Source organism: Pipra filicauda, unplaced genomic scaffold (assembly GCF_003945595.2).
Source record: "Pipra filicauda isolate LSUMZ 115617 unplaced genomic scaffold, ASM394559v2 scaffold49_size4853605_pilon, whole genome shotgun sequence".
Classification (NCBI taxonomy): Eukaryota; Metazoa; Chordata; class Aves; order Passeriformes; family Pipridae; genus Pipra; species Pipra filicauda.
Genome location: NW_024104642.1, coordinates 3933553 through 3946205, shown reverse-complemented (window position 1 = coordinate 3946205; position 12653 = coordinate 3933553). Strand labels below are relative to the sequence as shown.

The following is a 12653-nucleotide window of genomic DNA, read 5'->3' as shown; positions in this document are numbered from 1 at the left end:
AAGTCAAGAATAGAAAACGGGTGGGGTCTGGTTTTGCTGGGGCACCTGAAGCAGAGTGGCCCCATACCCCCAGAGCCTGCAGAGGCGCGGGGAGGAGGGTCTGCAGCCCGCTGTCAGCCTGCTGTCGGACAGTCCTTTGTGTGTAAAATATTAATTCATCGGGACAGGCTGCCGTGCCGGCCCTGTTGCCGTGTTCTCCAGGCCGAAGGATCGCGGCGCGCTGGCAGGGACGGCGGCGCTGGCAGAGCCTTGGCTGTGCCCGCCGTCCCGGAGGGCCGCGGCCGACGGGCGACGCGGGGCTCGGGGCTTGCGGGAACGGGGAAAGGCATGGGAGAAGCGGAGGGAGCGAGAGGGGGAGGCGAGGGGAGGCTCTGCCTCCTGTGTGTTCGCAGCCGGCATGGTATCCAAAGGTGTGCCAGGCTCCGCCGTGCCGCCAAACGCGTGTCCGGCGCCCGCGGCTTAGGGATAGGCTGGGAGCGGGCACACGCTGACCATCCTCCAGCCCAGCCCGGGGGATTGGTTAAGGATCGGGGTCGCGGAGGGCAGGCAGCAAGGCTCAGGCAGCGCTTCTGCCTGCTCTGCCTCCCGCCTCCCCCCTCTCCCCCAGCCCTCCCCTTCATCCCCGTTGTGTGTGTGGCAGCTAAACACCGAGGCGAGCGGGAGCGGATGGCGGATTGCATGCACGCCAGGCAGCCTGGGATGCTGGCTCTTCCTTCTGCTGGCTGCAGGCAGGGCTCGGTCTCAGGCATGAGTGGAGAGAAACCTAAAAAGAAAGCTTTCTATCTAGTGAGGATGAAGCCACTGAAGGAGCCCACCAGCACCACTAACAACAATGTCTCGTTTGTGATACAGTACCACATAGGCAAGGAGATCAAACACATTTGCAGCAACTGCAGTCGCGGGGAGGAAGCCCGTGACGGTGAGTGCTGAGATGCTGTGGGTGTAGGACCGAGGCAGGGGAGCGCGTGTGCTTGCATGGGGGGTGCGCGGACATGTGTGCGCTCCCGTCGGAGACGGGGATGCTCGGCTTGCTCCTCTACAGATCCCAGGGAAAGAGGAAAGGGAACGCGGGAGGAATGCACTGGGCACTGATTCAGGCTGTCGATCAGGGAGATGCCAAGAGGGACAGGTCCCTTCATTTGCCACAGAAGCTTTGTACTAACAGTTAAGGCAACAACTCTTTTTTTTTTCTTTCCCTTTTTCCCCCAGTTGTTCTAGAAATTGCTCTTTGTATTGATTGTGTTTTGTTCCCATTCCCATGAATTTTAGATCAGGGTTTTCTGCCTTGATATATCAACTTTTTTCTTATCGTGCTGCAATAGAGTTTGCTTGACTCAACTCAGTATCTGGAAGGACTGATTTACCTGGAATCTGACTAGTGTGATTTTCATGGTCCTGTCAAATGCATGGGGGAAATTGTATTTTTATTGGAATTAATATAGTGCTCTTCAGACAACTGTTCTCATCCCTTCCCCCTCTCCATTCGGGACTGAGCAAAATCTGCAGAGGGTATTCAGAGAGTGAAGGTATAATTGATCACAGGTGTTGCTACAGGTAAGTATATGCTTTTTATGTTTCTGGGAAGGCAGATATTTGAAGGCAACAATGAAAAATTCTTTGGATTTTGCCAAAGTCAGCAATTAGGAGAAGCTGAGAACTAAAAACAGCATAAAAGCATTCAGGAAAAAATAGCCTCGCAGATGTTACCCCACATTCTTTTTCAATGTTGTATTACTTTGTTTTGCTTTGTGGATTTACATGTTACTTAGGACTGAAGGCACTCGACTTAGGACTCCCTATTAACAGATGTGGTAGACAGATCTCATTTTCTGAAGGTCAGGGAAAGGCTTTTTTTGGTGATAAATGTGAGTATGAAAGTGTTACTGTTTTCTGAGCTGAGGTTCTTAGTAGTTGTTGGCACTTCATTTTTCAGCTTTGTCATTGAGGCTGGTATTATTACTATTATTAATAATAATATTTTAATTAGCCAAATCTGCTTTCATTTGCTCTATGCAAAAGAGCAAAATATTATTTGGGATCTCATGGTCCTTTGTCAACCACAGGTTTTCAGTTTAATGAAGTAACTGTGGTTTTGCTAGTGTCGCTTCAGAATTAGCATCCTGCTAGTGTGATTATAGTTTTCTTTGATTAAAAAGCAGCTAAAACTGAATGGAATTGCTTTTGGTGGAGAGGGAGAAGATAACCTGAGAACCCTGGAAACCCACAGTGGGTTAAGCACTCTTACTGCTTATGCCAATACAGCAGAGGGAAGAGTCTGATGAAGGCTATACAAAATGTTGAGTGTTTTCTTTCTTCTTATGTGCTGCTAGTGACAGCAAGCCTCACAGATATTAAATGAAGAGCTATGTCCAGCAGTAGTAGTTACTTTACAACATTAGTGTGGTTTATTTATCCTTAAAAACAAATGAAGCCATTTGTTAAAATGTGCTTTCCTAGATTAATCAAAATGACCTAAAACTCGGTTGCATCAACGTCTTTTACTGAGGTTTTTTTGCAACCTTGTACTTGACATCTTAGCACAGTAAGAAAAGAACATGCTTTCCTCCCTTTTAAGGCATACATGTACACATGGATGCATATGAATGTATAACTCCAGTTACTTTTACCTCCTAGCAGACAAATAGGCATGTATTCAAGGAGTTTGCTTTTTTTCTGTATTTCATTATTTAGCTTCAAACTGCTAAGTACTCCAAGGGGAGGGTATGCCTCTTGACAGGAGATAATCTAGTAACCCTAGAGAGGCAAAGATTAGAGCAGAGAGGCTCCCAGCCAGCAGGCTTCCAGAGCATCTCATCGGTCCATTTTCACCCCCTCCTTCTGTGGGGTAGGATTTCATTCCACCTCATGCAAATAACTTATAAGATCATAATTTAAAAGGTATTTAATACCAGTACAGCCTTAATCTTTTCTTTCCCACCAGCATGCACAGCTATGAGTTTCTTTCAGAAAGTAAAGGAACTGTAGTCCCAACTATGCTAGGTGGTCACGCTCAGTGGTTTGACTCTGTCACATTTTTCAGGACTAAAAGACACCAGTTTTTTCTCTGATGAATACCTGTTCTGGACCTGTTAGGGCTTGAAGGGAAAGGATAATATAGTGAACTAAAATTATGATGTGATGATAATATCCTCTGGAGAGATCAGGTAAAAATCTGTGAATAACTCAGATATGAAGAAACCTGTTGGGATCTCAAGATGTCTGTGCATCCTCACAGTTAGTGACCACTTAGTACTTTTTATAAGGGGAACCCACTGAACTTTGCAATGTGAACCCCCCCACTCTCCTATTAAAGCTATGTATGGTTTATATATGGTCTTGCAGACCTAAAGCTGCACTAGTGTACCTAAAAGTCCTGTGTGAGTCCTGTGACCTGAACAACTATTTTATTTGTTGGAACTGTGTACAAAGACCAGGATTCAGTCCCTATAGCCTAGGCAAATCAGTGGGATACATTGATTTAATGCTGAAATATCCTCCAAATCCAGTTATGAGTCCTGGATTCTAGTCATTGTCTTCCTCTGCATTTTCATTGTACTACTGCACTAGGAAAAGGAAAATTTATGCTGAAACATAGGGAAATTCTTCACAGACCACTAACCATTCTAGCAAAAATCATGACTAGGAGAAGAGTAGAAGAGATAACCATGAAACTGAAGGAAAAGATGGAAGCAGGTGCTGCGTCATATATCTTGGAAGGGAGGTCATGTAATTTGGAGAGAAGATGGTGAAAGAATTTGGAGATGCAGGTGGGCTCACTGAAGTAAGGGTAAAGGGAGTTGATGTGGATGCAGCATTTTGATGAGGTAAAAAATAAGAAGTGAGAAGCTCAAAGAGAAGCAGGAGGCTACAGTAATGAACACTGAAGTGGGAGATGCTTTAGCCATTGGACTGAAAGGAATGGATTTGTTTAGTGCTAATTTAGTTGGAAAATAGAGATAGGGGTCTATAAAGCACCTATACTGAAAGTTTGGGTGACAGAATAACAGAAATGGCTTTGAAAATGGGCTAGCGAAACTGTATGTGGGGGAAGAATGAGGTATGGCCAAGAGATATACAGGACAGGATGCCATAGAGGCAATCAGACATGGTAGCCTGAACCAAGAGAGAGAGGTCAAGCGTAGAAAAAGATATGAGTCACCTCCAGGAAAAAAAGAGCAATCAGGGCTGAGCTCTGAATGCTGCCAGAGGAGGGCTGCGAGGAAGATGTTGGGAGAATCAGGATGGTGAAGAGTTGAAAAATTTCTAAGGAAAAAACAGACAAGGACTGAGGAGGCAACACAAGTGGAGGCACTTTGAAAGTTCCAGAAGCATGAAGGGGAATGAAAATACCTTCTGCTTGTGAACGTGGGGAAGTGATTGATAAGCTTGTAGAGCAAAAGGAGCTGGAACTACAAGAGATCAAAGTGCACTGGAATGCTAAACATTTCCTGGTATGTACAGAGCACTTCTCAGTGTGCTGATTTTGGTGGTCTCTGGGAGTGCTGTGACAGTGCTGGGTCATACCAGAGGACATGACTGATGAGCAAGAGAAGAGTAGTTGGTGGAACAAGTGCAGGACGAAGAGATTTCGATGGGGTTTTTTCTAAGATGTTCATACACTGAAAATTGCTAATCTCAGTGTCCTGCCGAAGTCTGAGCCTTGATCTGGAACATGATTTAGACACATCTCTATTTTAGTGTGGCTAGAAAGAACTGTAGAGTCTTCAAAGACACCCAGAAATGACCTAACAGAAAGAGAGAGTGGAACAAATGAAGTGCAATACTTTAGATTCTTATGCAGAGAATCTGACAAGAAAACCTAAGTGGAAAGCAGTTACCTAAAAGTGTGTTGGAAGAGAGTGACTACACAGAGTAGAGTGATTTTTTTCACTGACAGATGAGGGTTATCAGCTCAAGCATTCTCTGCAGAGTATCTCTGGGCAACTTCAGACATGTCCATCCATGTATTGCTCCATACCCAAGTTTCTTGTCTGTAAAATGGAGATAGTGGGATTTCCTTTCACCTACCTGCTCGTCTGTAAATAGACTATGAGTCCTTTAGTGGAGGGAGGGAGGAAAGTACTCTGTCTTGCCATTTGCTTTCCTAGTGCCAAGGACTGTGAGGCTCCAGGTTTTTAGGGTCTTTAGGTGCAAGTGTAGTGGAAATACAAATAATATTAAGAATTAACATACCCAAAAGGTTTCGTTCAGAGCTCAGACTCAGTCTGTTTATTATGTGTTCCTATACTTCAGGGTTTTGCTGTTTAGGCAGAAATTAATCTATGATCTTATATATGCCTGAAAATCAGCGTGGAGTGAGATACTGTTGCCGTAGGAATTCCAACACTTGATTTTCTACCACTGTGTTTCTTCTAGAGCTTCTAGATAAATATCTTTTCCAAATAGAAAGGGAGAGGGTTCTGTATGGGGGTTGTGCATGTGCGTACACGTCTGTTTGTGTGCATATGTGATTCCTACCTGGAATTAAAGGCTGTTATTTCTTTTCAACTGCAAACCTTGAGAACAATTACCTTAGCATCACTGAAGAGATTGTCTCTGAGGGTGTAAGCCCTGGAAGAGCTGTGTATAAAAATAAGTTTTACTTCACTAATGCTCACATTATTTCAAACAGGAACTGCTCTTCCATTACCATCTGTAGAGGGAGCACAGGATGTGGCTATGAGGCATTGCAGTCTTTTACAATTGTACCTGTCAAAAATACTAAAATATTTGGGAGTAAAAAAATTAGTCTACATAGAATGGATAAGTAGGCCAAAAAACAGTGTACCTGGTCCTGCTGTGAAGCGTGGGAAGCTGAAAAACATGTTTGAGGTTTCAACAGCTGATATAATTATGCAGTGTGAGTCTTTAGTCTCTGAGGGATAGTTACCATAAAAAAAGAGGCAGGGAGGGTAAGGCAGGGGCTTTCATTGTGATGTAAAATATGTCTCCTTTGCAGAACAGGTCATAGAACAAAATTGGTTTGTTTTTGTCAGTTGAACTCTGTCCTGGTTTATTTGGATGAATACAATACTATGCTGAAGTTGATGAGATCAAACAAAGATACTCCATGTCCCAACAGGTGGCCCGTTTTGCTTCCACCAGCATCACTTCCTGCTCCAAAAGATACAAACCCTTGGTGTTTTGCAGACTGAGAATAAATCACAGTTTCTAAGAGGAAAGTGTGATTTCTGCTCATGGTAACTTCCAGATGTTAAAATCCCAAGGTAGGCAGGACATGATCCTTTACCTTTCCTTTACCAGGGAGAGGGCAAAGTCCCAGTGCCCTGCTCTCGTCAGTGTGCCTTGCATGTTGGGGACTAACAGAAGCTTCTCAGTTACCTGTGATTTTGACCTGAGATCAGAGACTAACAGGGATGCTGTTAGTGCTGCTGTGGCTGGACATGGCCTGCAGGCAGGGAGGACAGTGGAGAGGAAGAAAAGAGGAACAAAAGGGTCAATTTGGGCTAAATGAGGGAGATACCTCTGCCTTACATGCCAAGACTAGGAAATGCAAATGGCTGATCAGTGATATGTGAGGCTTTCCTTAAACACTAGCAATTATTTCAGTTGGCTACTCTGCAGCAGAAGAAAAGAAAAGGGATGGGGAAAGAGAGGAGGGGACTTTTATGTCCCAAAATAAAGCTGAAGAAATATCACCAAGCCTGAGGCATGTCATTAACTGCTCACATGCATCTCTGTAGTGACTAACTCATATCCTGGTAAACTACCTGTAGCAAAAACTGCTGGCCACAAAATAAGGCAATTGTGTACCATTCCGGGTGACACCACACTGGCAATAGGAAGTTCACAGCCAGGTTTGTGTGGGCTGTCACCCAGCAAAGCTCCAGGCTTACTTTGAGGAGCCCTGGAAGATGTCTTGTCCAAAACTGCAATATAATTTTCATTATTGACAGAAACTGTAGAAAAAATATAGGTAGTAAGCAAGGTCTTCACTTTGGTAAATTAGATAGTATGGGGAGAAAAAGTGTACACAAGATTGGGTCAAGCTTATGCAAGAAGATGATTCAGTTCTTTGTTTTCCAGTGAAAACTTCTGTGTCCCTACCGAAGAAATGTTAGCCACCTTTTCTGGGAATTCTGTATATCTGTGTCATTGACTTGAGGAGCTTTAGGAATAAAACCAAAAAAAAAAGATGGAATTGGTCGTGATGACTCAGTACCCTCTCATTTTTATTACACAGTGTTGACATGATGACACGGATAAGAGGACATCTCAATTCTTCGGGTCTTTAGAGAGCAGATGGCTTGCCTGTTTCAGTTCTGTCTCCTCTTATTGATTTCTCTCTTTTCCAATGCTGTAACTCCATTGTCGGCTTTTGATAGCATTTTATCATCCTGCTTTTTATTCTGAAAACCAAGTTTTAAACCTTGAGACATGTAAACCTCTTAAATGCAAAGACTGGGGCAACCAATGCAAGTTCCTTGCGGGAACTTCAGAAAAACGGATAAAATGCCTTCAAGTATGATGAAAGCGATACAGCGGTTTTTCTGTATTTAACAATGATCTGCTCTGAGTATTTGTTGCCATCTTGATTAGTATGCCTAGTTTTGCTTCTTCTGTACCAAGTTAGATACATCAGAAATATAATATAGAACTGTTCGATAAACCATAAAAGGCCACAAGTTTTCAATGTGTGAAGGGGGCAAGCAATTTGTAAAAAAAGAGGCAAGATGTGGATGGTGGTATAGATCACGGAGGGGCATGTTCTTGTCGCACTCTGCTACTACCAGAGCTCTTCAAACTGTCTGATATCGACCTGGCTGAATAAGCTTGGCTTTCTGTGTCTTTTTTTTTACATTCATCACCTGTATGTCCTATTCTATGCTTTGATACCTGCCCCGGTAGGCAGTTGGTTTCCATTTCTGTGTTTTGTCTTTTCCAAGTACCTCTCAGTTACTTAGAGATGTTTCTCTTAGAGGGTGATTTGCTCAGCTGGCTTCTTACATTTTTTTAAACTTGGGATTCTTTAGAAGAAAATGAGATAGATGGAAGTACTTCACTTTACAACCATTATTGGAGTTTTATTCATTGATGTTGTCACTGCCTGTCAGAGCTTAACATCAGAGAAATACTGGGTGTGTAGAGAAGAGATCAAAAGACTCAGTATTCTGCCATGTGATGTCCCTTTCTTCTCTTTTTCTTTTCCTTTTCTTTTGTTTGTATATTATATCATTAAAAGCAGCAGAGTTCATTTATGGGCTCCTTGACTGATGAGCAAAACCTATCCTTTGAGTATACCATTGTATTTATAACATTATCATTCATTGCTGCTCCCTCAGCAGAGGAGGTAGGTTTTCTACATCAATTTTGTATTGTAAGATTTTGTTTCTTGATCTATTTCAGTGACTGGTAGTAAATGTATAGCTATTCCTTTGTATGCCCTAAGATTGTCTTGTTTGTAATCTGCCCATACCAAATTTGGCTTCCTGTTCCTAACACCTTATTCAGACTGCAATTAGCCAGAATCTAATTTCTGGAGCACAGTATAAGTATATGCGGTACCATATTGCTAACGGTCTGCCAGGATGTCTAAGATTAATTGGATATATTTGTAGCCTGTTTAATGGATAACTCCAGGTCTCACTCGCCTTCCTAAATCCATTTGCCAAGCCCCAGCATCAGGGCACTGGTGTAACTGAGGGGGAGCGCCAGAGTGTAGAGTGGTTAAGCCAGCTTTGTCTGTGTGTTTCAGTAGCTTCCTTCGAAACTGAACAGTAGTGTGATGTTTGCCATTATCTAGATGAATGCAGCAAAGCTGCAGAGGGGTGAAGTTGGGACACACTTGGAGGCCCTGTTTTTCCTTTTTGACTTTGATTTGCACGCTTCTTGGAAAATAATGATGTTCTTGTCATCCCTATGAGGTGGAAAACTGTCCTCTTGCTGTTTTTTTGCTCTTGTGAAGTGACATGAATCTTCACTGGTCTGTTGCTTTTAGTCTCCTTGTCTCAGAAAGCGTTAGGTGGAGAGGAGTAAGACGATGTTTGTTCATGTCACTGTCATCTCTCCCTGACTTTTCTGGCTTTGGGTCGAGCTTCCTGAAGATAAGGCAAATCTAGCAGAGCCTTTGCCTTTGGATGAGACTCTTAAATTCAAAAGAAGATTAATTATTTCTGTTGCTCTGGAAAACAATGAGCACACAGTATAATTTAAATCAAAAATAAAATCTGTCATTGTAAAACCACCTGCTGTAGCTTCTTTGGAACTACTAGACATAGCCTTCTGGCTTGGCAATGCACAGGCATTACCATGCCTAAAACATGCCCAAAATCACAGTGCCCATCAGCCATCATTAAGATGTGCTGTTGAGAGAGATCTCATGGACAAGCAGTGTTCCTCACCAAAGGAAAGCTCTGGATCCCAAGTGAGAAAAAACACAAATAAGAGATGACCAGACCTGACTGGCAGCCTCTGCATAGACAGTGGAAATTTTGAAAGTTTGAAAATATGATTCAGGAATAAAAGCCAGATATTTCCCCAGCCTTCCCCAACGCCCCTCCTTCCCATAAAATAAAATTGTGTCCAAAATGTCCAAAGAGAAGAGGAGGGCAGATTTCTGCATATATATGATTTATAGTGTGCTAGTCAGGACACAGACTGGGGTGAGAGACATGCAGGCTCCAAGACCTTGGTTTGTGTCACTTGATTTGTGATTACTGTTGTACCCATTTCTTTGCCCCTAAATAGGAGGGATATTCAGTCTCAGCGACTTACCGAATCTCTGAATTCCAAGGGTTGCAATTTAAGATGTGTAGGCTTTTGTACAGGGAGGGCCCAGTGTATCTGTTGATTTTGGAATCCTTTTGGAAAGGATACAAGATGTACTTCAAATCTTGTATTTCCTTCCTCCTGCCCTGAGCTATGCAGCCCCAGGCTAGGATGACAGGTTTAGTGCTGCAGTTCAGTAGACACCCTCCCCTATCACTGCTTAAGCGAAGGATCTTGCCCTCTGTCATCTTTTGCATGACACTTTTCAGGCCATTAGTCTAATGGCTTTGTGCAATAGAAGTGCAGGGAATAAAACAAAAATGGATTGAATTATTTAATTTATCTTGGGAGATTTTGGTAGCCGAAAATGATTTTTATTTCACCTTGCCTCCTAAGAGAAGTTGATTATCTGTTTGAAAAAAACAGAGACTAATGGTATTTTAAATCTTTTGGAAGCACAGAAGTGTAATGCTAGTAATACTGAGAATATTAGGTCATTACAAGAAAGAAGTGTCTAAGTTTTGTTAGAAATTTTGATAACAATATTTTTTATCTTCAGCGGTAGGCTGAGGGGGGTTCAGCTGCAACACAACTAGTGTTGTCCTGAGTGTTAGTTTTCCTTTTAATACAGATTCAAGAATCAACAGATGGAAATGTTGGTAAGCAGACTTCTGTGCATTGGAGATCTTAAGATAAATAATTAAAATACTAATTTACTGCATCGTGACAAATTAGCCAGGCCTGGAAATGTCATCTGCATCCATATATTAGCAAACTTCTCCAAAGTGTTGGTGATCCATATATTCACAACATCCATGCAGTCTGCAGACACGGTCCCTAATGTCAGCAGTCCATGTCATAAGGATTATGACACCAGCTTTATCTCTCTTTACCCCATGCATGGGTGCAGCTGCTTTGACATTTCCAATATTCTGATACTATCTGACGCAGTATGTGTGCAGCTCCAATGTTATTTTTAACATGGAGACTCCATCAGCCTTGCTTTTGGTAAAGTAAGTAAATAAATAAAATAAATAGAAATGTTATTTCTTCTGTATCATCTGAAATTGAACTGATATAAAGAGTATGTTTGTCATGCTGCTATAGACCTTTGTAGAACCCTATCTTTCTCATTTTACTTTCCAAGCTTCTTAAAATGTCAACACTGATAAAAATTCAGATGCACAGGCTGAAAAGTCAGCAGTGTAAGTACACAGACATGTGAAAGGATGAATGGATGGATGGACAGTGGAAGCTATTTGAACCAGAAGTGGAACCAGTATTAAAAGACTTCTTCCCTCTCGTCCCAGGCACCAGACAAACAAGATGCTTTCCTTATGCTAGCACACTGGTCTTATTGGATAAATAGTTTTGAAATTTGGGTTCACCCTGAAAGGAAAGCCAAGTGCAGAGATTTGTGTGCCTGTTTGAATCTGAATTTTACCCTGTTGAGAAATAGAAGAGTGAGATGACTAAAGCTTTCATTAATATTCACAGCCTCAAAATTGTCTGCTGGTTTATGGCCATGAGGGTAAGAAGATGTCTTCTAGCAAACTGCCATGGCACTTAAGACAGAATTTGCTGCTTGCTCCAGCATCTGAATAGAGAAGAGCAATTTCTGACTGTCTGCTCTGCTCTCTGTAGCTGACAAACCTGGGCTCCTCTAGCAGCCATTGAAGAGAATTAGACATGATATCTAAAGGGTAAAGTAAGGAGGGACTCGTTAGGCTCAGTTATGTAACTTCCTTTCTTTCGAAGTCCACCCCCTAAGTCACATGTATAAACAAGATAGAATTCAGGAGGTGTTTTCTTTTCCCTTTCTTGTGTCTGTCATTAAAATAAGGACAGCATTTTGCCTGCATTGTTTGACTCTAGTTACTAATGTGGGTTTGGCTTTCTATGCATTTTTGTCATCTCGGTCAAATACCATTTTCGTTATGAACTCCATATGCTTATGCTGAGCATGGAAACCCATGAGCCTAAAAAAAAATAGGGAGATCCTGTAGTTCCAGTGAACTGATGCTCCTTTCTCTTATTCGTCTCAAGTCGGCAGAACAGCCAGTTCACTAAACAGCAAGATAGGCATCAATTCACTAATACATTTTCTGGCATTGCACAGAGACTCAAGAAGGGTGCTTTTTGGCAATATTTTTCTTTGGGATTGTTTTCATTTGTTTTTCTTTCTGGCCTTCTTTGGCCACTGGGTCATGTGAGAGAAATAATTTTTTAAAAATTGCAAACCTATATGAAGATGGGTTTTACTTTTAGAATTCAGCTGCTGGGAGCTAGTTGCAGCTATTCTCTGGGTTTAGTAAGCGAATGAAAGTGTTCTTCACCTGCTATGATTAATTTATTTCAGATTTTTGCATTATTATTGCATGTACATCAGGTTCCATTTTTATATGTTTGTGTATAAGTACCTGCAAGCATATACCTGTTTTCTTTCTTGTGTCCTCCCTTTGTAGCTAAATGCTTAGGAAATTTTTCATCCTGAACACTATCACAAACTTTGTAAAGCTTGATGTACTCAGCCAGATGTTATGGTTCACGTTAGTCTCTACTTAAACAGCATTTTGTTTGAATTCACAAGTCAAAGAGATTTTTGAACACTGGGTTTTGCATGGCAAAGGTTCTGGCTCAGTTGGAAGAGCATATGACATTTGACTTGACAGAAGGGGATCTGTGACACTTGTAGGATGTTGTGTGGATGCTTCTAAAAGAGAGCAGTACTTAAAATTGAGAACACTGTTCCCCACAGATTATATGGACAGAGTCAATTTATATTGTCAAAAAATGCTCAGAAAGTCTTATGTTGTAGTTGTTGTGGTTTGTTGGGGGTTTTGTTTGTTTGTTTTCTCTACTTGGTAGCAGAATCTTGGTAACTTTGAAAGGAAACTTTCAGCATGTAAGCAAGTCAGATTTCA

General features: G+C 42.0%; 1 protein-coding gene across 3 annotated transcripts in view; it reads left to right on the top strand.

Annotated features, from left to right (window-relative positions):
• Positions 1–651: 651 nt before the first annotated feature.
• The window catches only part of LOC114000590 (phosphatase and actin regulator 1), a 147139-nt gene continuing 135137 nt past the window's right edge, over positions 652–12653 (top strand). For 2 of the 3 annotated variants that reach the window (XM_039386661.1, XM_027745000.2), the window contains exon 1: positions 652–919. In XM_039386661.1, coding sequence (XP_039242595.1) covers positions 667–919 — 253 coding nt within the window. In that variant the 5' untranslated portion in view covers positions 652–666. The other variant, XM_027745003.2, reaches the window with a different exon arrangement.